Source organism: Ylistrum balloti, unplaced genomic scaffold, assembly GCF_031769215.1.
Source record: "Ylistrum balloti isolate Yb309-2 unplaced genomic scaffold, AGI_CSIRO_Ybal_v1 Utg369724, whole genome shotgun sequence".
Lineage (NCBI taxonomy): Eukaryota > Metazoa > Mollusca > Bivalvia > Pectinida > Pectinidae > Ylistrum > Ylistrum balloti.
The window spans coordinates 803,643-828,726 of record NW_026781942.1 but is presented as its reverse complement, the minus strand read 5'-3'; the positions used below and the strand labels follow the sequence as shown (position 1 = coordinate 828,726).

At 37.4% G+C, this 25,084-nt stretch overlaps 1 protein-coding gene across 1 annotated transcript in view; it reads right to left on the bottom strand.

Moving 5' to 3' along the window:
* Positions 1 to 1,383: 1,383 nt before the first annotated feature.
* The window catches only part of LOC132565490 (polycystin-1-like protein 1), a 153,002-nt gene continuing 129,301 nt past the window's right edge, over positions 1,384 to 25,084 (bottom strand). Inside the window, exons 30-48 of the mRNA XM_060230141.1 lie at positions 19,496 to 19,694; positions 18,982 to 19,065; positions 18,278 to 18,485; positions 17,430 to 17,539; positions 15,904 to 16,013; positions 15,171 to 15,277; positions 13,128 to 13,301; positions 12,342 to 12,461; positions 11,539 to 12,004; positions 10,980 to 11,106; positions 9,519 to 9,603; positions 9,117 to 9,281; positions 8,392 to 8,510; positions 7,276 to 7,389; positions 6,488 to 6,614; positions 2,652 to 2,911; positions 2,277 to 2,511; positions 1,738 to 1,839; positions 1,384 to 1,485 (exon numbers count right to left, since the gene is read on the bottom strand). Of these exons, the coding sequence (XP_060086124.1) occupies positions 1,384 to 1,485; positions 1,738 to 1,839; positions 2,277 to 2,511; positions 2,652 to 2,911; positions 6,488 to 6,614; positions 7,276 to 7,389; positions 8,392 to 8,510; positions 9,117 to 9,281; positions 9,519 to 9,603; positions 10,980 to 11,106; positions 11,539 to 12,004; positions 12,342 to 12,461; positions 13,128 to 13,301; positions 15,171 to 15,277; positions 15,904 to 16,013; positions 17,430 to 17,539; positions 18,278 to 18,485; positions 18,982 to 19,065; positions 19,496 to 19,694 (3,014 nt within the window). The remainder of the gene's footprint in view (positions 1,486 to 1,737; positions 1,840 to 2,276; positions 2,512 to 2,651; positions 2,912 to 6,487; positions 6,615 to 7,275; positions 7,390 to 8,391; positions 8,511 to 9,116; positions 9,282 to 9,518; positions 9,604 to 10,979; positions 11,107 to 11,538; positions 12,005 to 12,341; positions 12,462 to 13,127; positions 13,302 to 15,170; positions 15,278 to 15,903; positions 16,014 to 17,429; positions 17,540 to 18,277; positions 18,486 to 18,981; positions 19,066 to 19,495; positions 19,695 to 25,084) is intronic.

Here is a 25,084-nt window from a genome sequence, read left to right as displayed (position 1 = left end):
CCATCAAACACTGGAATTATGTAATGGTTTACAGTGATACACAAGAAATATAAATATGTACAGGTAAAAGCTGATGTAGCCGAGGGACAGGGTCACCATCAAACACTGGAATTATTTAATAGTTTACAGTGATACACAAGAAATATAAATCTGTACAGGTAACAGCTGATGTAGCCGAGGGACAGGGTCACCATCAAACACTGGAATTATTTAATAGTTTACAGTGATACACAAGAAATATAAATCTGTACAGGTAACAGCTGATGTAGCCGAGGGACAGGGTCACCATCAAACACTGGAATTATGTAATGGTTTACAGTGATACACAAGAAATATAAATCTGTACAGGTAACAGCTGATGTAGCCGAGGGACAGGGTCACCATCAAACGATGGAATTATGTAATGGTTTACTGATGCAAGAAATATAAATCATGTAGCAAAAAACACTGGAATTATGTAATGGTTTACAGTGATACACAAGAAATATAAATCTGTACAGGTAACAGCTGATGTAGCCGAGGGACAGGGTCACCATCAAACACTGGAATTATGTAATGGTTTACAGTGATACACAAGAAATATAAATCTGTACAGGTAACAGCTGATGTAGCCATATATATATATATATATATATATATATATATATATATATATACAGGGTCACCATCAAACGATGGAATTATGTAATGGTTTACAGTGATACACAAGAAATATAAATCTGTACAGGTAACAGCTGATGTAGCCGAGGGACAGGGTCACCATCAAACACTGGAATTATGTAATGGTTTACAGTGATACACAAGAAATATAAATCTGTACAGGTAACAGCTGATGTAGCCGAGGGACAGGGTCACCATCAAACACTGGAATTATGTAATGGTTTACAGTGATACACAAGAAATATAAATCTGTACAGGTAACAGCTGATGTAGCCGAGGGACAGGGTCACCATCAAACACTGGAATTATTTAATAGTTTACAGTGATACACAAGAAATATAAATCTGTAAGGTACACAAATTATGATATATACACATCTGTACAGGTAACAGCTGATGTAGCCGAGGGACAGGGTCACCATCAAACACTGGAATTATGTAATGGTTTACAGTGATACACAAGAAATATAAATCTGTACAGGTAACAGCTGATGTAGCCGAGGGACAGGGTCACCATCAAACACTGGAATTATGTAATGGTTTACAATAAACAAGATATATAAATCTGTACAGGTAACAGCTGATGAAGTACAGGTAACAGCTGATGTAGCCGAGGGACAGGGTCACCATCAAACACTGGAATTATGTAATGGTTTACAGTGATACACAAGAAATATAAATCTGTACAGGTAACAGCTGATGTAGCCGAGGGACAGGGTCACCATCAAACACTGGAATTATGTAATGGTTTACAGTGATACACAAGAAATATAAATCTGTACAGGTAACAGCTGATGTAGCCGAGGGACAGGGTCACCATCAAACACTGGAATTATGTAATGGTTTACAGTGATACACAAGAAATATAAATCTGTACAGGTAACAGCTGATGTAGCCGAGGGACAGGGTCACTATCAAACACTGGAATTATGACATAATGTAAATGTTTTTTTGCACATTATTACTTAAATTCAGTGGATGTGAGTAGGCTTATCACAAATAGGCTTTTCAGACAGAATGCTGTCAGAATATCACAGAAAGACAATTTACAATACAATATTCCAAGTTTTTAACTTACCTGTACAATGTTCCAGACGCTGTACAGGTAGTTCTTTTTCAGTTTTATCACATTGCACACCTCATTCTTCAGTTTGTACAAAGTCAGGATCACAAAACACAACTGGAAAAGAAAATAATCTTGATTTTAATTTGGTATTTGGCATGGCATATCAAATTACATATAACTGGGGTTGGGATTTATCAAACAAAAATATTGAAGTCCACTAATTAAATAAAGATTATTTTATCAATAGTGATGGACAGAATTTTTGAATGGTTTTCAAATAACAAGTTTTACAATGGAAAATACATAATTGATATTATAAGATCAAGCTTTTTACAGATAGGCTGGTTTTCCATTTCTTAACTCTGATAATTACTCTACTACTGTATAAGTTTTTTTTTCAATGATTCAATTTTTCAGTTTTACCAAAAGGAAAAAGGAAATAGTGAAACAGACCAAGGTTATGTATTTTCCATGTTTTTCTTCATACCTCACAAGAATAAAAAAAAAATACATCACAACAAATTTCACAGTATATGACTGTCAATACTGACCTCACAAGCCAGGACAAAGTTATCAGCAGCTGACATATATCGGTACAGATATGTTGACATCACACGATATCCCATAAAAGTGCCCCCAGTGGGTGGTAATTCCATAAATAATGTGACAGATGAAAAGAGATTTGTTGGTGCATTAAATAATGTGAATTCTACAATGACGACTCTTGTGTGTTTGTTAATCCAGCCACCTGTCTCCAGACTCTGTAGTTGGGACAAGGCTGTGGACCTGAAAACAAAAGTGTAATCATGCATCATGTATCATTACAATTAGTTTCTGATATAACAGTACACAAGTTTTTACATAATACATATAAATCTGTTCAGTTCAGGGGACAATCAACACAGCAGTAAAAACAAGCATTTTACCTAGAATTGTCTAACTTGACAACAAATCCGGAGTTATCATAGATGCCATGCTTCCCGAAGACTTTGATGAAAGATTTACTTTCTGTCCATGTCTCATTTAAGTCTGGTGAAATATCTGTCATTTTGTTGGTGTAACTGTAGTCATGGAGACAGTACTCTGGCAGGTGTGGCAAAGTCTGTAGACAAGGTTCTTTTACTACTCTCAACTGACGTAAGTGAATCTGACCAATCACAAAGCTGCTACCATGGAGGACAAAATTCTGTTTAAAAGAAATTCAACTGTATTATCAAAAGAAATGTATAAAAGTATTGGTTTCATAAACAATTATGTGGGCATCTGACACAAAATACCTCTTTCATGCATTAAAGTGTTTTTTTTAGTTATCTGTATGATCTGTCTATTGTTACCTGTGTGACCTGTCAGTTGTTACCTGTGTGACTTGTCAGTTGTTACCTGTGTGACCTGTCAGTTGTTACCTGTGAGACTTGTCAGTTGTTACCTGTGTGACTTGACAGTTGTTACCTGTGTGACCTGTCAGTTGTTACTTGTGTGACTTGTCAGTTGTTACCTGTGTGACCTGTGTGTTGTTACCTGTGTGACTTGTCAGTGGTTACCTGTGTGACTTGTCAGTTGTTACCTGTGTGACTTGTCAGTTGTTACCTGTGAGACTTGTCAGTTGTTACCTGTGTGACCTGTCAGTTGTTACTTGTGTGACTTGTCAGTTGTTACCTGTGTGACCTGTGTGTTGTTACCTGTGTGACTTGTCAATGGTTACCTGTGTGACTTGTCAGTTGTTACCTGTGTGACTTGTCAGTGGTTACCTGTGTGACTTGTCGGTTGTTACCTGTGTGACTTGGCAGTTGTTACCTGTGTGACCTGTCAGTTGTTACCTGTGAGACTTGTCAGTTGTTACCTGTATGACCTGTCAGTTGTTACCTGTGTGACTTGTCAGTTGTTACCTGTGTGACTTGGCAGTTGTTACCTGTGTGACATGGCAGTTGTTTCCTGTGTGACTTGTCAGTTGTAACCAGTGTGACTTGTCAGTTGTTACCTGTGTGACTTGGCAGTTGTTACCTGTGTGACTTGTCAGTTGTTACCTGTGTGACTTGTCAGTTGTTACCTGTATGACCTGTCAGTTGTTACCTGTGTGACTTGTCAGTGGTTACCTGTTTGACTTGTCAGTTGTTACCTGTGTGACTTGGTAGTTGTTACCTGTGTGACTTGTCAGTGGTTACCTGTGTGACTTGTCAGAGATTACCTGTGTGACTTGTCAGTTGTTACCTGTGTGACCTGTGTGTTGTTACCTGTGTGACTTGTCAGTGGTTACCTGTGTGACTTGTCAGTTGTTACCTGTGTGACTTGTCAGTTGTTACCTGTGTGACCTGTGTGTTGTTACCTGTGTGACTTGTCAATGGTTACCTGTGTGACTTGTCAGTTGTTACCTGTGTGACTTGTCAGTGGTTACCTGTGTGACTTGTCGGTTGTTACCTGTGTGACTTGGCAGTTGTTACCTGTGTGACCTGTCAGTTGTTACCTGTGAGACTTGTCAGTTGTTACCTGTATGACCTGTCAGTTGTTACCTGTGTGACTTGTCAGTTGTTACCTGTGTGACTTGGCAGTTGTTACCTGTGTGACATGGCAGTTGTTACCTGTGTGACTTGTCAGTTGTAACCTGTGTGACTTGTCAGTTGTTACCTGTGTGACTTGGCAGTTGTTACCTGTGTGACCTGTGTGTTGTTACCTGTGTGACTTGTCAGTTGTTACCTGTATGACCTGTCAGTTGTTACCTGTGTGACTTGTCAGTGGTTACCTGTGTGACTTGTCAGTTTTTACCTGTGTGACTTGGCAGTTGTTACCTGTGTGTTGTTACCTGTGTGACTTGTCAGTTGTTACCTGTGTGACTTGGTAGTTGTTACCTGTGTGACTTGTCAGTGGTTACCTGTGTGACTTGTCAGTGGTTACCTGTGTGACTTGTTGGTTGTTACCTGTGTGACTTGGCAGTTGTTACCTGTGAGACTTGTCAGTTGTAACCTGTATGACCTGTCTTGTCAGTTGTAACCTGTGTGACTTGTCAGTTGTTACCTGTGTGACTTGGCAGTTGTTACCTGTGTGACCTGTGTGTTGTTACCTGTGTGACTTGTCAGTTGTAACCTGTGTGACTTGTCAGTTGTTACCTGTGTGACTTGGCAGTCGTTACCTGTGTGACCTGTGTGTTGTTACCTGTGTGACTTGTCAGTTGTTACCTGTGTGACTTGGTAGTTGTTACCTGTGTGACTTGTCAGTGGTTACCTGTGTGACTTGTCAGTTGTTACCTGTATGACCTGTGTGTTGTTACCTGTGTGACTTGTCAGTTGTTACCTGTGTGACTTGTCAGTGGTTACCTGTGTGACTTGTCAGTTGTTACCTGTTTGACTTGGCAGTTGTTACCTGTGTGACCTGTGTGTTGCTACCTGTATGATTTGTCAGTTTGTTACTTTTATGACTTGTCAGTTTGTTACCTGTTTGACATGTCAGTTTGTTACCTGTTTGACATGTCAGTTTGTTACCTGTATGACTTGTCTGTTGTTAACTGCATGTTTTGTCATTTGTTACCTGTATTATTTGTCATTTGTTACTTGTATAATTTATCATTGGTTATCTGTATTATTTGTCATTTGGTACCTGTATAATTTGTCATTGGTTACCTGTATAATTTGTCATTTGTTACCTGTATAATTTGTCATTTGTTACCTGTATTATTTGTCATTTGTTACCTATATAATTTGTCATTTGTTACCGGTATGATTTGCCATTTGTTACCTGTATTATTTGTCATTTGTTACCTGTATGATTTGTCCTTTTGTTACCTGTATTATTTGTCATTTGTTACCTGTATTATTTGTCATTTGTTACCTGTATTATTTGTCATTTGTTACCTGTATTATTTGTCATTTGTTACCTATATAATTTGTCATTGGTTACCTGTATGATTTGTCATTTGTTACCTATATAATTTGTCATTGGTTACCTGTATGATTTGTCATTTGTTACCTGTATTATTTGTCATTTGTTACCTGTATGATTTGTCATTTGTTACCTGTATGATTTGTCCTTTTGTTACCTGTATTATTTGTCATTTGTTACCTGTATGATTTGTCATTTGTTACCTGTATTATTTGTCATTTGTTGCCTATATAATTTGTCATTGGTTACCTGTATGATTTGTCATTTGTTACCTATATAATTTGTCACTTGTTACCTATATAATTTGTCATTTGTTACCTGTATGATTTGTCATTTGTTACCTATATAATTTGTCATTGGTTACCTGTATGATTTGTCATTTGTTACCTGTATTATTTGTCATTTGTTACCTGTATTATTTGTCATTTGTTACCTATATAATTTGTCATTTGTTACCTGTATTATTTGTCATTTGTTACCTATATAATTTGTCATTTGTTACCTGTATGATTTGTCATTTGTTACCTGTATTATTTGTAATTTGTTACCTGTATGATTTGTCATTTGTTACCTGTATTATTTGTCATTTGTTACCTGTATAATTTGTCATTTGTTACCTGTATGATTTCTGAGGTTGTTACCTGTATAATTGTGAGTTGTTAATGGTATAACTTTGATTTGTTACTGCATGACTTATCAGTTGTTAACTGACTGTGTCAGGTTTTACCTGTATGACTTTGTCAAGTTTACCTATATGACTTTGTCAGGTTTTACCTATATGACTTTGTCAGGTTTTACCTGTATGACTTTGTCAAGTTTACCTATATGACTTTGTCAGGTTTTACCTGTATGACTTTGTCAAGTTTACCTATATGACTTTGTCAGGTTTTACCTGAATGACTTTGGAATTGTTTTCCTGTTCAGTGTTGTCGGAGTACAAGGCATCTAGCATTGTAGTTTGACTCCAGCTGTACCAGTTTTCAGGACTAGCCATATCAGCAAACTTTACTGTACCAGATCTAGTGATAGAGGGAGACCAATTGTTACATTGTTGGCATCACAAATAGTTTTACTCTATTTTACTGTCACATTAGTCTAATCTAACGTTTTGTCATTAAGATCACTGTTAATTGCACATGATTGAAGTATGACAGTTAATATTCTGCTATGTCTCCAAAGTTTTCTATGCTGGATGCAAATTTATTCCTCATCTAGCATGTATACTTAATCTATTACTATGCACAGGTGCTATTTCAATCTTTTTATTTTGCTTTAGAAATTAAATATTCCAGCAAAACATTGTGCTTAAACATAGCATTAAAGATGTTCAGTGCACATATATCACCTTACTAGTCCCATCTGCCTGGTGGTAAGTCATAACTCCTAAAGTTTATATATATTAAAGACAGTAATAAGGTGGACATTTCTAGCTCCATTTCATTATTCCTTCCTATTACAGTTGTACAGTTTGATAAAGATTGAATCTAGTCATGGTGGAAAACCTTTTATCGTTCACTATCACAGACACACGACCATAACACACACATTAAATGATAATTTGCAGCTATATATGGAGTGTTAAAGACAATTTATACAAATGGAATGGACTCAATGACAATCACTTTTGTATCATTGAAATATATATCTAATATATCCTCATTATATGTCAACAATGCTTACCTGACCAATGAATTTTTAATAGCTTCATTAAGGTAGAATGGAGAAGTGATAATATCCTTTCCGTAGGCCATAACACACAACAGGACAATCATCACACAGAATCCAACAGAATTACTGTATAAATACAAGGTGGAAATTCAGTTTTAAAAAAAGGCAAATGCAAATTGTCCATAACACTAACTGCCATTCCAGCTGTTAAGGATTCTAACCACATTTGAATAAAAAAAGAAATAGCTAAAACTTGTTATTTTCTGATGCAAAATCTACCCCCTACCAAGGGGGAAATGACTGTGAGGTCATGAAATTCACAATTTTGGTAAAGCACCTTAAGACCCATCCCTCCATGATTTATATTAGTCAGCGTACATAGGCTTGTGATATGATGTAGAAAGCAGTGAGGTGTGATTCTGATTCTAGTAGTTGTTTTACAAATCTGAGTTAAAGATACCACTTAAATCTGTCCCACCCTTTCGGAATCTAGGGGAGGGGTACTATATATTACAGTTTGAGTTCACCTTTGGCCACAGCACATTACTACAGAATTTCAGGGGTTTCCAAAGGTCAAAAAATGTTCAAAATTTACGATGCACATTCCATGATGTTAGAAAATGGACAAAATATTATCAAAATAGGTCACAATGAGACTTTGTCTTCATTGACCTAAAAAGTTGATCTCCAATGACTTTAAAAGTCATCTTCAAGGTATTCATAAATCCGACAATAAATTCCAAATGGATACAGGAGTTTTATATATGACAACATTACAGAGAGTCCTAGTGGAGTACAAGACATGTATAGTGTACAGGACATAGGAATATCTCATCCACTACATGGTGCTAGATTTTTTCTGTCTAAATATCTGACCTGTCTGAAACCTTAAAAAATATCTGACAAGGAGTAAATGTCATACTAAATAGTCTCTCTGATAATAAAACCACAAAGGGAGGTAATCTTACTGAAATGAGTAATGTGGAAATGAGACGATTTGAAAAAATTTCATGCAGTTTTGACAAAATTGTAATTGGGAAATTTATTTATTACCCGTATATGTTCCAGATCAACTCATATCAGTCTCTAGCTTTGCCTCAAATGATATTTTGAGCTAAGCACCAATACCTGATTAGGGACATAGCTTTCTTCTCCTTCAGGATCTTCTTCCTGGCTTCAATCAGCTGTTTTTCCTGTGGGGGTCGGGCAAATCTCAGGTATCGTGACCTCTGTCTGGCAGCTACACCCTAAAGAGCAAAAATAAAAAGAATTCATGTCAAACAAATTGTCCTTATTATCTCTTAGAAATTTCAAACAATTGTCTCCAGATTGATAATTAATCTGTTATTCTGCTCACCACAATCAGTTTATTGGTTTCCTAAGTAACCAACAGATTTAAATCTACTCTATAATGTGTAGTTACTTTGAAGACGAGCCAACTCAAAATTTCACTTGCACAGTATATTACATTATATTGTCTAGATACATTTGGGGACTGTGTTAGCTCAGCCTGTTGAGCATGAGACATTTCAAACTCAGGTGAAACTCAAAGGTGTGTTGTTAAAATCCTTCCCTGACTGGCTTTTGTTTCTCAGCAAGCTGAGTTAATGAATAGGCCTGTGCTGATGTGGTTGTGTTCTTGGGGAAGACACTTTAGCATTATTGCTCTTAATATCATGTGGTAGTCTCTTTTATAATGTTTCTGTAGATAGTTATCAGAGGCAATTTTAATAATCTGCCTAAAAATGATCTACAGATGAACAGTAACGACAATTCTATATATATCACCTCAACATAACCTGTCCACACTTTGATTATATACATAAGTATTCCAATTTTCTGATAGCACTAACCCTTTCAATTTCCTTATGTTCATCCACTGTTTCCTTGGCTTTCTCCTTTTTCCTCCTCAGTATCTCCAGCTTGGCTTGCTCCCCAAATGCCCCGTCCTCATAGTGGTCAAGGATTGATGGATTGTTTCTGTATTTGATGGCTGTGTAAACTACTGCTATACAGATCTGCACATATAAATATCATTTTTGTTCTAAAACATGATTAAAATTACACCTTATTTCTCTCCTTTATTTTTTTCAATTTGATCTGAGATATTCCTAGATTGCTTTAACAATATACAATTGAAGTTTTAATTGTTTGGATCAGTTTTGAGACTGTGACATGAACACTAGAGGTGAATACTACAGCTTGGTTTATTTCCAGAAGATTATTAGGTCTACATGTAGAAGGTGACCACTTACCATTAGTGGGTGAGATATAAAGATACACACTATGGCACTGAAGTACAGCGACTGTAACCACATCACTCCCTTGGTGTGACCAAACCTATGGGTAAATAAGCAAACATTTCAGAGAAGGTAAATAAATCTCTGGTCAAATACAGTTAAACCTCTGTAACAGGAAGGACTGATGAAAAATACTCTAGTGATCCTACGGTCTCTAGTCGGATGCTCAGTTCAATGATGTCACCTCACACTGGCAGATCAGTGATGTCTCACACAGGCAGATCAGTCATGTTATCTCACACAGGCAGATTCATGATGCTGCCTTACACAGGCAGATTAGCGTTGTTGTTTCACACCATCAGATCAGTGATGCCCCATATAGGCAGCTCTGTGATACTGCCTCACATAGCATAACAGTAGAAATATGAAAACATGGAAGTCTAGGGGACATCATCTATCCACATGTGATAGTATTTTATAACAAGAGATCCCAGAGGGATCTTGGCGCCCACCATTGTTTGATCTCTATTTGCTCATTGAAAGTTGGATCTTTTCAATTCCTTTCTCTTCTCTGTTTTTGCTCTTAATGATAAGACATTTGAACATTCCTTTATCTTTATCTTTTCCTGCCAAATCCAAAATTGCCACTCGGAAGCCATTTTGTTTCTTCTGATCAGTCCCAAAAGTAAATGAGAAAAAGGGAAACCAAAAATAACATATGTATGAAATTTCAGTCTTCACTAGGCAAAATCCAAGATGGCTACCTGTCAGCCATTTTGTTTTTCTGAACAGTCCCAAATTCGAATTGGCACAACAAGGGATTGAGAGAAACCTACATATGAAATAAAAGAAAGATCCATCCAGTACTTCTCAAGAAAAAGCAATAACAATATTTCAACATCAAAATCCAAGATGGCTGCCTTTCGGCCATTTTGTTTTTCTGATCATTTCGAAAATCAAATGGGCACCACTAGGGGCTAAGGGAAACCTGCATATGAAATGGAAGAAAAATCCATCCAGCACTTCCCAAGAAATAGCGATAACTAACTTCGCTGAATAAATACGAGATGGCTGCCGGTCACCCATTTTCTTTTTTTTATCAATCCCAAAATCAAACGGGCACAACTAGGGACCAAGGGGGACTTACATATGCAATTTGAGAAAGATCCATCCAGAACTTCTCAAGTAATAGTGATAACAAAAATTGTTTACAGATGGACAGATGAAGGAATGGGCGACAGGCAGATGACAGACACAGAGCGATTTGAATCAGAAGGTGGGCTAATAACAGAACCTTGATAAAGGAAATCTCACAATGCTTTTACAATAAAGTTGCATTAACCTGACTTACATTGTTATAAAAATCACTGTGTGGTTTGACAGCTTTATGAAATCTTTAACCTTGGACCAGAAGTATACGTTTTAGTTTTATGAATAGCTTATTACAATATGTCTTTAAAGAATGTGAAGTTTTACCTGAATCCATAAAGAACGGTGACAACTGCACAACCTAGGCAGATGATGGCACATAAAGTCCAGGCAACATACTGACACCAGTAGGGTAAAAACCACTGGCGTTGGAAGGCCTTCCTGGAACTCAGAACTAAAACCAAAATCAAAACTAATATTTTTACATAAATTCAACAATTTTTCATCTATTAACTAGAAATATAAACCATAGGCCAACCTTATTCCTGCATCCTCATAATCAACTAACAATAAGACTGATCCTTGCATTGGCCACTGATTAGTAAGAAATAAATCTTGATCACCTGAATACCAATTCAAAATACATGTAGCTATAATTTTGAGTTTCAAATATTTGATAAACAGATGTCATTTTTTACCTCGATCTCTCTAATATCAAGGACTTACTAAATATTTCCTGAGACAACACCTTTCTGGTCATGTGCTGTATTGCAGCCTGTATTTATCAGGGTTAATTCATAAATACAAGATAAGATCTTAATTGAAATCATCGTCAGTAAAATCACACAGAGATAGTTGTCAACAGCAAACATACTGTAAATCTCACCTGATGACTTCTGGCTGACAGAACTAGACACAGAGGGTGCCTTGTTCTTGATGCTGCTGGCCTGAGAGCTAATAGTCATTTGTGGACGTGGGTCAGTACTGTTGGAGTCCTCAAACCCACTTGAAGCCTGGTCAGTTTCAGAGCCGATCACACGTTTATGGAGTATGTGTGTGGGTGTTAGAGTTGTCTGCCCCTGTTGTATTGTGTTGTCATTAGTTTTGCCGCTAGTAGTCTCTTCTATAGACATGGTGGAGTGCTGGCGTTTGATCCACTGTTTCTGTGCCCAGTCCTGAATGCTTGGCCAGTTCAATATGGACTGGTCAAGGATACTATATGTCATTACTGGTTGGACAGCCTCCGAATCCTCATCATCATCCGGAGTAACACCATCAGGTTTACCACTCGAATAGTGTTTATCTTTCTCCTCTTCCAACTCTGCGTCAACCTCACCTGTCGACTTCTGCTTCTGATGGTCGCAAAACAAACATTATGGTCATTGATGACATAAATGAGAAAAAGAAAAAATAATTCAAACTTTATCAAATGTGCAAGTTAAAATATTGGTAACTTCCCAAACATGAACTGTCCATACTAAGGTAAACCTTCTGATGTCTTATATTTAGCAAAATGACAAAACATTTTCATTCTGAGAACTAGCTTAAGGCAATAATATTCTCTGCCAGGAGCCCTAGCTGTGTATGGACATTCCACGATCCTTTTCAAGCTAATCCTTCCTTGTGTTTTAAAGTTGACTTTAATTATCAATATCATCTTTATGACAATTAACACTGTATGATACTGACCTTGCTCCGCCTAAACAGAAGGGCCACAAACAGATTGACAGGAATGGTTACTGCACAACATATGGCACCAACAGTCACATTTCGTAGTGACAAGTCCAACAGTCCAAACTCTCCTCTCACCTACAATAATCACAGATGTGTTTGTTAACTAATTATATTGTTAAAGACAGTCGAACCTCCTTAGATCAATGTCGGCAAGAACCATAGGAAAACTTTGATTTCTGTGACATCAGATGTTTGGTATGGTAGTATGGCTGGGAGTTACACAAATTCAAGATAACAAGGTTAATTAAGATACATACAACTATGGTATCTCTGTGAATTAAAGGAACTTCAAAATATTTTCTGATTCAAGTTATTAACTTGGATTAACTTGGGGTGAATACATATAAACAATTATTACATGTACAGGCAAACCTCGTTTTCTTGAACTTGTATAACTGGAAACCCTGTTTAATTTGAAGTATTTCAATGGTCCCTGCTTAACTTCACACAAAACATTCACACTCACTTAAATTGAATATTCGGTTATCTCAAAGTTTTCCCCATGTCACACGGAGTTTGAGATAAGGAGACTTGTATATAATATCTACTTAATTTATCCTAAATTTACCCAAGAGGGCTAATTAATAATGAACATCTTATTCTGTAGAGAGAAGTGTTAAGTTTTTACAGAGTATAATAAAGGCAACAGTAAAGTTGAGTAATACAATCTGTTATAAATAATTAAAAGTATTATTTTATGTAAATAAGGCTAGTTTGACACACATGGATGTTGGTACTTACTTCTGAAGGTGCCTGCTTATACCACATGGCATTCAGACACATGTACATCATGAGCAAGGTGAGACAGCACGTGAGACGCTGGGTACGTGTGAACTGACTCGGAGAAGGATGAGTAAACAGAGATGTCCACAGATGGTAGTCAGCCATGTACTGGGTACCTTTGGCCCAGAAAACCTGTTAATAAAGGTATCATATCTGCGCTTATATTTTCCTCAAGAAAAGTTTAGAGAAAGAATTTGGTGTTGTAACGAAAATGAATCCTTGACTTGTCCTGAAATTTCCTCCTTAGTTCTATAAGCACCTTGTAATTACAAGTACTACAGTTTCCAGAGGTATCACAAATTATGATATTCATAGCCTGCAATTAATGGAAGTCTGATCCTTCCTTTGTTTTTAACTGTTTACTATACTGACAGGTATTTTGGAATATTTTCTTCTGGTTGGTAATTTTAACAGTATACTTAAAAGTTCTTTTAACAACACCAGTAAAAGATTACACTAAAACATCCTACACAAATCTTCTACCAGATGTGTACATGTTATTGTTCTTAATAAGTTATGTTAACCTTGTTAAACTAGAAAGGATGGAGGATCAACTTAACTCACCTCACGGGTAACAACTCCATGTCCGTAACAACTGTTTTACATGTTCCTAATAATCATTATAAGATAATCATTCATTTCACATGCAGTGTTTGATTTCCATGGATTTGATTCTATATATAATGATGGACTGTAGAGTTGACTGTCTGAGAGACTGCTATAGTATCCAAACACTTGGGTATCGATTATAACCACATCAGCCCTTGATCCCACTTAGAGACCTTGACCCTGTGACATTGCTTACAGGTACTCTTTTTTCTATTTCAATTGAGATCAAACAGACCCTTTCTTCAAGGCACTTGGTCTGGGGTTGCCAGGATACTGTACCTCAGGGCTGTCAATCCTCACTGGACCATGACATTGTCTGTAGATAACTACTTAACCTTGATATTATATCTCTGGCTAACATCACATCATTAGCCATAATCCAAGCAGCATCTTATATAATGACATAACTGGTCTTCCCAATCCTTCTAGGATCAGACTATACAAGCTCTCCTCTACTGCAACAAGTGATATTGCTATAGGCCAGTGGGATGAAATTTTATATCACATCCTCCCATATATCATTTAATTTGTTGTTATTGACAAATTCCCTTTTTAATATGTTTTGTTATCACCAATCATATGTGTAAGTTCAGATTATTGTGTAACAGGAGCGGGTTGGTGGGACTTGTACATAGTGTTAAATATGGCCTCTGTCACCCAGCTGACGGGTCATGCTTCTCTGGCTCAGTTGGTACAGCCAGTGACCCCGGTTTGATTCCTGGTTGGAACACTCAACAGGAATGTGTTATTTTCCCTGTTCTTTCACAATTATGTATAGAGAGATTTAGCTTCTGATTTCCCCACCCAAGACCTATTTTTTGTTATATATGTGTTTATATTATTGAATCAGGGTAAACTGCCAAAATATTTATGAAAAAAATTAATTAGTAAGAAATTTGTGTAATGCTTCACTTTACCATGGCCATGGGGAAGTGAGCCCCCCCCCACCAACCCCCTGCCCCACCCTAAATTTCCCCACCCCAGACCTATTTTTTGTTATTATAATGGTGAAGAGAACCACATTTCTTTTCACCATTATGGTATTTTGACCCTGGTTCATTTCCCTCCATGCTTCACAATACCATGCTACACTGGTAGTTGAATAGCTTACCATTAAAGAACATTCACACATGTTAACTCTAATATCTACATCTTGGGTCCTTGGACCCCTGGATTGTTTTTCTACAGCTGGCTGGTAGGTACAACCATCACCTTCTTTCTGACTAACAACATTTCATTTATGTAATAGTTTTACATCCACTATTACAGCCATTTGACCTTTCAGCAGACAAGAGACTTCCTAACGACAATAATATGTCCGCTATCATGACCTTTCGACCTTTCAGAGGATGAGATATGTTACTAACAACAATCAGAAGGAAAGATTTTTACCTTTCTGACACCAAGACTGCCCTCGAGTGCCATAAATTCCCGCTCCACTTTCCCATCTTCCTCTTCAACTGCCAGCCATTTCTCCGATAGGAAGTAGTATATGTTACCTACATTAAGAAATTCTCATCATATAATATTGGTGGAAAATTTATCCTCTAACTGCGCTGCCATTGTCGGAATACAACTTCCATGTATATATTGTGGTATTCGGCAACGAGGGAAAACAGCTGTATGTTAGAAAGTGCATTAATTCTACACAATTATTTACTGATTTTCTAAGATATTTCATTTAAAAATATGAATAGCTGTTTAGATAAGCAATATTATAACAAACAAGTTTATATATACAAATTCATAAAATTGTTTTTAATATTCATTTAAGTGTGGAACTATATTTTCATGCAGAGTAATTATTTTGATGTGCTCTGTTCAATGAAACGTCAACATTAGGTAATATAACATTGAATAGACTTTACAATCAGTTGAAATTTCAATAGTATGAATATTCAATAAGTGTTACAGGATAAATACACGGTCAGTGTCACCAAAATATATGCTACATTTTGGCTCAGGACAGAAAGACAGAAGTGGCTAGCCACCTTTTTCTTTCTTCACCCTTGCCATAATACAGCTTATATTTTCAAGAAATTGACAATGTATTTTCTATTTAGATGAGAACAAATCACAGAACACTATATACCTATGATATATCTGATTACATCATAATACTTACCATTGTTGAGGTCTTTGACAATGACTCGACTAAGATACCAGCTTGGGGACTGTCCAGAGTTGTTATGCCAGATTTGTACCTTCCATATTTTACCAATGCTGTCCGGTAACCTGTAGGTAATCAGAAAGTAAAGATGTACATTATCAAGTGATCTTAAATGTCTTCTTACAGTATAAGTAGATCATGATTATTTCTCTTCTCCTTCACAATACAGCAGTTACCTGATCTTTTGGTTATTGGGAAATTGCTTGCGTGACCTTGAAAGTGGATCAAGGTCATTCATATTTACAAACGTGGTAGCCCTTCATCCCATTATGATACACACCCAATGTTAGTACCCTGGACCTTTTGGTTATTGAAAAAAGTCATCTGAATGAAAAGTTTATGCACAGTGGATGGCACACGGTGGATGGATGAAACAAGATAGCTATAGATCATCCTGTCCCTTCGGTTTAGATGACCTAATGATCAGTTATCTCCCTTTTCCCTGCAGCTCAGTTAATCAAGTTTTGTTACCATCAGTTGTCTCCCCTTTGTGTAGAGGTTAGTTAATCATGTTTTTTAGACATCAGAGTACAGATCCTATTAAGGTTTAGACACATCAGTTACCTTACCATCCCGTATATATTGGTTACCTCTCTCCCTTTGCCTTAAAAATTCACATGTCTCTTCTTTCACCATACATGTCTATATTAGCAGTAATCTTCACTGTCTCTTCTTTCACCATGCATGTCTATATTAGCAGTAATCTTCACTGTCTCTTCTTTCACCATACATGTCTATATTAGCAGTAATCTTCACTGTCTCTTCTTTCACCATGCATGTCTATATCAGCAGTAATCTTCACTGTCTCTTCTTTCACCATGCATGTCTATATTAGCAGTAATCTTCACTGTCTCTTCTTTCACCATGCATGTCTATATCAGCAGTAATCTTCACTGTCTCTTCTTTCACCATGCATGTCTATATTAGCAGTAATCTTCACTGTCTCTTCTTTCACCATGCATGTCTATATCAGCAGTAATCTTCACTGTCTCTTCTTTCACCATGCATGTCTATATTAGCAGTAATCTTCACTGTCTCTTCTTTCACCATGCATGTCTATATCAGCAGTAATCTTCACTGTCTCTTCTTTCACCATGCATGTCTATATTAGCAGTAATCTTCACTGTCTCTTCTTTCACCATGCATGTCTATATTAGCAGTAATCTTCACTGTCTCTTCTTTCACCATGCATGTCTATATTAGCAGTAATCTTCACTGTCTCTTCTTTCACCATACATGTCTATATTAGCAGTAATCTTCACTGTCTCTTCTTTCACCATACATGTCTATATTAGTAGTAATCTTCACTGTCTCTTCTTTCACCATACATGTCTATATTAGTAGTAATCTTCACTGGGTTACATTTTATTAATTTTTGCAGATTTCCTATACAGATTCCCTTTTAACACATACATTTTTCTATGCATGCAGATTCAAATCCTTTTTCACATTTCTGGATGAGTTATGTCATTCATACATACGTGAGGATGAACTTGTCCCTGGAGTTTCGTTCGAACAGAGGGCGAGGATCATCTGTTATTAGCTCCCTTGTCTCGGACATGCCTTCTTCACCATGAAGTATGAGGCTGATCTGGTAATTATAAACACCAGCAAAAGAAGTGAAAATCAGTTTTATTCTGTGTAGTCATGTTATAAAAACTCACTTAATTACAACTGGCCCTTTCGCCCAGGTGAGTTAATAACAGAATGTTTGTAGAGCTTCAGTGTCCATGTTATCATTGATCTAAAAATGGATCTAAACACAAACTTACAAAAATGTGTTTTAGATTTTACAAAAACCTTTCACAATGAAGTAAACAAACTTTATCCACACAAAACTTTCCATTCAACACAAATTATTATATAAATCAAAGGAAAATGATTGAAACACAATACAGATTATACAAAGTTTCATAACATTATGAAAAATCTTCTGTAAACAAACAAGAAACGAAATATACAATGGTCCTACATCACTAACCTGTTCTACAGCTTATACATAGACAACTTATTAGAACCAAGACGAGTTTTTTTAAGCAAACTTTCATCTTGATACAACACACCATACCATATTATGTATCTAGTATATGACTGATAAAACTTGCATTGGTAGCCATTTGTGCCAGAACTCAAAAGGACCAATTTTCTTCTAAAAAAATGGTTATTTGCAAAACAGCATACTAAAAGAAATTCATGTATATCATTTCAAAACATTCACTAGTTCATAACAATATTTTGAGTAATTTGCTTTTAGTTTCGATCAGATCTACTATCCTCACTTACCATAGAGAAAACTGACATGTGATTATTGATTGATATGTTAGACTACCTTAGCTGTAGTTCCTGCCCCTTTTCTGAAGCCTGTTTCCACGGTAACCTCAAACCTCTGTTGATCAGTGATTGTGTTGTCTTGAAGATAAGTTATCCCCCCTTTCTTGGCATCATGGATATCCGCACGGTGACAGATGACCATGAGAATGGCATACAGACATAAAATGACCACTAATAATGTTACCGTGGTGAGGTTCTCATGGTGACTGAAAATCACAAAACATCATCAGGCATAATCTGTCTGTAAAAATACATGTACGTGTAATAATCATACATGTATTTAGAATTCAAAAATTTTTTAGCAGGCTTTATACAGGAATAAACAATCTTATTTGAGACCTACATATATATATCAATATCTAAACCAGAGTTATTGTGCATTATAACATTATATCAGTAGTACATCAAACACACTACTCCTTATAAACTTATTACATTGTAGGCCCTCAAGATTTTCTTCAAAATTTTTTTTCAAAGAGATCGAGTAGAAGTGCAGCTAAGAATAAAGATTTTGCAGAAAGAAAATAAATTATGTACTGAGAGACAACATCAAAGAAGGAAGCACTCATTAAGTGATGTAATTGATTTATTGATGATATATATAGGAGAGTTGCTTTATTAGAATAGCCTTTAAAACTTCCATTAAAAACTTCATGACACATGAACAGTACTATATTACATATTAATTCTGTCATTACTCACGAAAAAAAGTCTTCTACTGCGATGAAGGACAATTCATTTGGAACGAGATCGAAGTGGCTACCAAAAGCAGTTAGGTGATTACAGCTGAAAACGAGAGTCCTCTTTTATCTTCTGCACTAACAGATAATCAATACAGTGACAGACCCAACTATGTGTAGGCCTAATCCACTTATCTTAAATAATTACAGTGAAATCTCAACAATGATTGGTTAATTATCTTCAATAGGCTTGGTTTATACCTATGTTATAGATAAATTTGCAAAAGTACACTTTTTATCGGTAAAAATAATTAGAAAATATTTTTTGTCCATGAACAGGAAGATTAAAAGCGAATGCTGGCTTGAAAACCTGTACTTAATTTGTCAATATTATTCTAAATAAAATTTATGTCTCATAATCCTAGGAATAGAGTGTGACTGTTAAATAAAAAGCATTTTCTGAAGGAAAAAAGAACTGCACAAGATTAAAACATAGTAAGAGCTTTGTATTTGACTTGTTTGAGATGAATGGTTACCGGCAGTGTGTTACATGGAATGTTGACTCCCCCGTGCTCCAGCAACCTTCATCTGACCACTCGCTCTGAGTCTCATTCCAATAGATACACTCAGCCCACCACATCTTGAGGGTGTAGTTCCTTTGAGTTGCCTCCCCTTGTCTGTGTCTGCCAGAGTTGTACATACCATCAACTATTCCCAAGTAGTAACTGCCTGTAACTGTAAAAGAAAAAATAGCTCTACTAATTGTACTTCCCCAGACAGGTAGTAACCATGTGCATGCGGCAACAAAACTTAAAAAAACCTTATATCATAAGACTGTAATAAAAGTACTGTGAATTGCCCCTCTCAGTGCTCTGTACCCACACTTCTCTACGACCTGCTCTTTCAGTGATCTTTACCCGTACCTCTCCACAATTGCCCCTCTCAGTGATCTGTACCCACACTACTCCACCGACTCCTCCTCCCAGTGATCTGTACCCACATCACTCCACAACCCTCATCTCAGATATCTGTATATGCACAACTCTATAACCTACACTTTCTGAGTACTGTACTCGTACCCTTCCCAGTGATTTGTACCCAATGAATCTCCCACAATCTACCCTTTCTGAGTACTGTACTTGTACCCTTCTGAGTGATTTGTACCCACAGAATCTCCCACAACCTACCCTTTCTGAGTACTGTACTTGTACCCTTCCCTGTGATTTGTACCCACAGAATCTCCCACAACCTACCCTTTCTGAGTACTGTACTTGTACCCTTCCCAGTGATTTGTACCCAATGAATCTCCCACAACCTACCATTTCTGAGTACTGTACTTGTACCCTTCCGAGTGATTTGTACCCAATGAATCTCCCACAACCTACCCTTTCTGAGTACTGTACTTGTACCCTTCCGAGTGATTTGTACCCAATGAATCTTCCACAACCTTCCCTTTCTGAGTACTGTACTTGTACGCTTCCCAGTGATTTGTACCCACAGAATCTCCCACAACCTACCCTTTCTGAGTACTGTACTTGTACGCTTCCCAGTGATTTGTACCCACAGAATCTCCCACAACCTACCCTTTCTGAGTACTGTACTTGTACGCTTCCCAGTGATTTGTACCCAATGAATCTCTCACAACCTACCCTTTCTGAGTACTGTACTTGTACCCTTCCCTGTGATGTGTACCAACAGAATCTCCCACAACCTACCCTTTCTGAGTACTGTACTTGTACCCTTCCGAGTGATTTGTACCCATGGAATCTCCCACAACCTACCCTCTCAGTTATCTGCACATGTAACCTTCTACAATCTATCGCTTCCAGTAACGAGGGTATGGTTAGCTTACATGTTCAGTAATGAGCCCCTCTACACCAAGTAATTAGCTTAAAGATTGACTCTCTCTGTGTTGAGCCTTGCCCCTCTACACCCAGTAATGAGGTTAAAGATTGACTCTTTCTCTCTGTACTGAGCCTTGCCCCTCTACACCCAGTAATGAGGTTAAAGATTGACTCTTTCTCTCTGTACTGATACTTGCCCCTCTACACCCAGTAATTAGCTTAGATTGACTCTCTCTGTATTGAGTCTTGCCCATCTACATCCAGTAATGAGGTTAAAGATTGACTGTCTCTGTATTGAGTCTTGCCCATCTACATCCAGTAATGAGGTTAAAGATTGACTCACTCTCTCTGTATTGAGCCTTGCCCCTCTACACTCAGTAATGAGGTTAAAGATTGACTCTCTCTGTATTGAGCCTTGCCCCTCTACACTCAGTAATGAGGTTAAAGATTGACTCTTTCTTTCTGTATTGAGCCTTGCCCCTCTACACTCAGTAATGAGGTTAAAGACTGACTCTCTCTGTATTGAGCCTTGCCCCTCTACACCCAGTAATGGGTTTAAAGATTGACTCTTTCTTTCTGTATTGAGCAAGGCCCTTCTTCATCAAGTATTAAGGGTAAAGTTTGACTCCCATATTCAGTATGGAACCTAATTTTTGTTTTGAGTCTTGTCCCTCTACACACTATGACTGAAAGGTGAACATTTCTGTAATTTGTGCCCTTGAAGGGTCACTCATGATTCACCGATGATATTTGGTCAAGATGTATCCAGCAATTTTTGACACTGTATGTTGAATGTGATTTTCACTGAAATCAATGAAAATGAAAAATTAATTTTAATGTGTCTGATATTTGAAAACTGACGCGGATGCATCATTAAATTTATACAGAGCAAACAATTGTTTAATAAAATATCTTCTTACACCAAGTATGTCCAGTAAATACAGCATTGTGGTAACACTAGCTCTTTATACACTGTGTGTTAGATCATAAAATTTACTTCAACCAAAATTAATAAAATGTGATTACAATATAATATTTCTAAAATCCATGTTCATCACAACATCAATTAAATTTTCCTTTCTTATCTAAATATAGCATGCTACATTTTGCCATTAAAGTGTGCGTGATAGACTTGGCTTTACTGTGTCCACTTTCCTTTGACATTCACGGTTCTGAAACGACGACATGCATGTGCTGATGTCGGAGAGACTTTGTAACCTTTTAAAAGGTTTTCCATTTTTCCTGTTCTAGTCCATTGCTTAGAACTAGGTAATGGTATCTGTGTAATGAAGTTAAAATCCAGCCCACCCCATCAATCCTAGTTACCGACAAAAATGTTTTATGCATGCTGGGAATGATTTGCGACATGGTGTTAGCCCACCAATGTAAATATCTGACGTTGTGATTGTTTTTTTTTTACCCTCTTTCCATGCTTTTATTCAATATGCTATCTCTTTGATCTATGTAAACCCAATGATGGCTTACTATAGTGTTATCTAATGCGAATTATTGATGAAATCACTATCCTACCATTTGAACATTAATAAAATGTCAAATTCATCCAAATTAATTTTCTATCTTGCAGAGTCACCAGTATGTCACAGTGTATTACGCATCAGAAGCAACTGAAACTCAGGACAAGCCGAGTAATGGGATTTTTTCTCAAATTAATTTTCTATCAAACGATCTGCGAGTAAAATGACTACATCCATTACAGGGATGCCTGTTTAATAATTTCACTGTGGATATAGTGCCTGGAAAGATGAATACAATCTGACAGGATTCAATTTACAAAAAAAATCTACAACAATTTCTTGGAAGGAAAACCGCAGTGTCTTTGATGGAAGGGTCCAGATTACCTGATTAACGGTTAACTACATGTAGGATCTGAGGACGGCTCTACCGTGTAGTCACACATCGTACACACTTTGTCAGACGAGTTCTAGTAAATCCAAATCTAATTCCAAATCCAATAGAAAACAGATCTAATATTATAACAGGAATTGTTTCTGGTATCAAACATACAAGGATTCTGAAGGTTGGCTTCACTGGGTCCATGCTTAAATACGTTTGGTGTAAAATCAAATTTCCAAAGTTAGTAAAGAAGCAATGTCTGCCCACTATTACTGATAGGAGAATTTGTGTTGTTCCCCAATCATCAATCCACTACAGCTACATAAATCAAGTTATAGACAAAGTAAGCAGGGAATCAGACATACACGGGTCAAAAGTTCACCCATCTCTCCACTTTGTTGTCATGGTTACCACTACCCGTATCTTATATGTATATATATATATATAAATGGATGACTGTTTGAGGAGTTTATTTTTGTGTTACATTTACATACAATTTGTGGAAGTCTAATTTCAGAAGGAAACCTCTTAAAGGTCTTAACAATGTTTCTTATATATGATGTTTTTGAAGACATACTTTGCACATTTTGTATAAATTGCCTGATATATTTAAAATTAAAGAGATCCAGAGATGATTCACCTGGAAATTATCAGAAATAAAAGATGTGATTACAACTAAAATATCAGATATTCTAGTTTTGGTTAAGAATCCTGATTTTCCCAAATTCTTTTACCGGATATACAACATTTGGCTCCTTGGTCCTCTCCTTGGAGAGTTAATGGAAATATGATCAATAATTTAGTGGGGGAAAACTCTAAAGATTTTAACACCCAAATTTTCCTAGTGAAATTCTGTCTCAGTGGTATTGTAGCTGTTGTAGATTCATCAGAGATTGTACAATGTATCAGTACATAGAGAGATGGAACCCAAAGTTTCCTCGTGAAATTCTGTCTCAGTGGTATTGTAGCTGTTGTAGATTCATCAGAGATTGTACAATGTATCAGTACATAGAGAGATGGAACCCAAAGTTTCCTAGTGAAATGCGGGGGAGGGAAACAACCCGATTCAGGTGTAAAACTGTATCAAAAAACTATGGAGGTCCTCATTGAATACCAAATCATATATCACTGTTAAGAAGACAAGCAGAAATTAAACATGCTAAGCTTGTTTTATTCAGTCCACTGAGGCTTCAGTAATGCATAATGACTTGAATTCTCTCCAGCTCAATATCATATCTGAGTAAATTTGAGGTTTTTGAATGTAAAAGCAACTTTCATGAGGTAATACTTACCATAACTTTAGTATGCAAATATGGAACCTACACCCATCTTTGTATCCAAAAAATCAAAAGATTAAAAAATCCCGCCCTCCCTATGACCACGAGCCTTCACGTCATGAACATAGAGTTATCTCCCTTCCTCTTAGCCTTTATGGGGCACCCGCAGAGGGGCAGCCAGGCAGATAGGAAGAGGGGAGGATAGGGTGGGACTCCGTAAAGTTATGGTAAGTATTACCTCATGAAAATTGGTTATACATTAAAAAACCTCAATTTCATTTCAGTAATAATTACCATAACTTTAGTATGCGAATTCGTCTTACCGTAGTGGTGACTAGCAGCCAGGCAGCCCATCTAGCACAACTAAACATGGTAGGGAGGGGGGACAGGGTGCATAGAAGAAGAAGGGGAATCTCCCCGTGAACGAGCAGGTAACCTGTAACCCACATGCCGCCGAACGGAAAAGACAAGCCCCGGGGCTAACGGGGGGGAGGGCACACAGCCACAGACTGTGCAACCACCAGAGGCCCCAAAGAATACAAACCTTCTGAGTGGGAAGCTAGGGATCACAGATAAAAATCTGTGAACGTATCCCTGCCCCGCCAGAAGGCAGCAGACATGACCTCCTGAAAGGAGGACCCATTAAGGAGGGCCGAGGACGCAGCGAGGGCCCTTACCTCATGAGCCCGCACTCTCACCCTCGCAAGAGCCTGGTCATCCGAGTGCTCATAAGCATACTTAATGACCTGGCATGCCCACCTAGACACAGACTGGGAGGAGATGTCTCGATGTCCCTGTTTGATGGGCAAAAACAGACGGGATCTGGAGCCCCGCCCCCCCTGGTTTTATCAAGATAAAACCTAAGAGCCCTACAGGGACAAAGCAATCTATCCCTCTCCTCCGAGCTAGTCAAAACCGGAATCTTGATGGGAGCGGGCGAGAACCCCAGGGACCTGATTCTTCGCAAGGAACGAAGGGACACAGCTGCCATTCCGTCAACACCGGTTGGCGGCGCCTGGAGAGGGTATCCGCCAACACATTCAGCCTGCCCGGAAGATGCTTGACTGCAATGGACAATTGCATCTCCTGACAGAGGAGAAGGATGCGGATGGAGATGGCACACAGGACGCGAGACCTGGTGCCCCCTTGT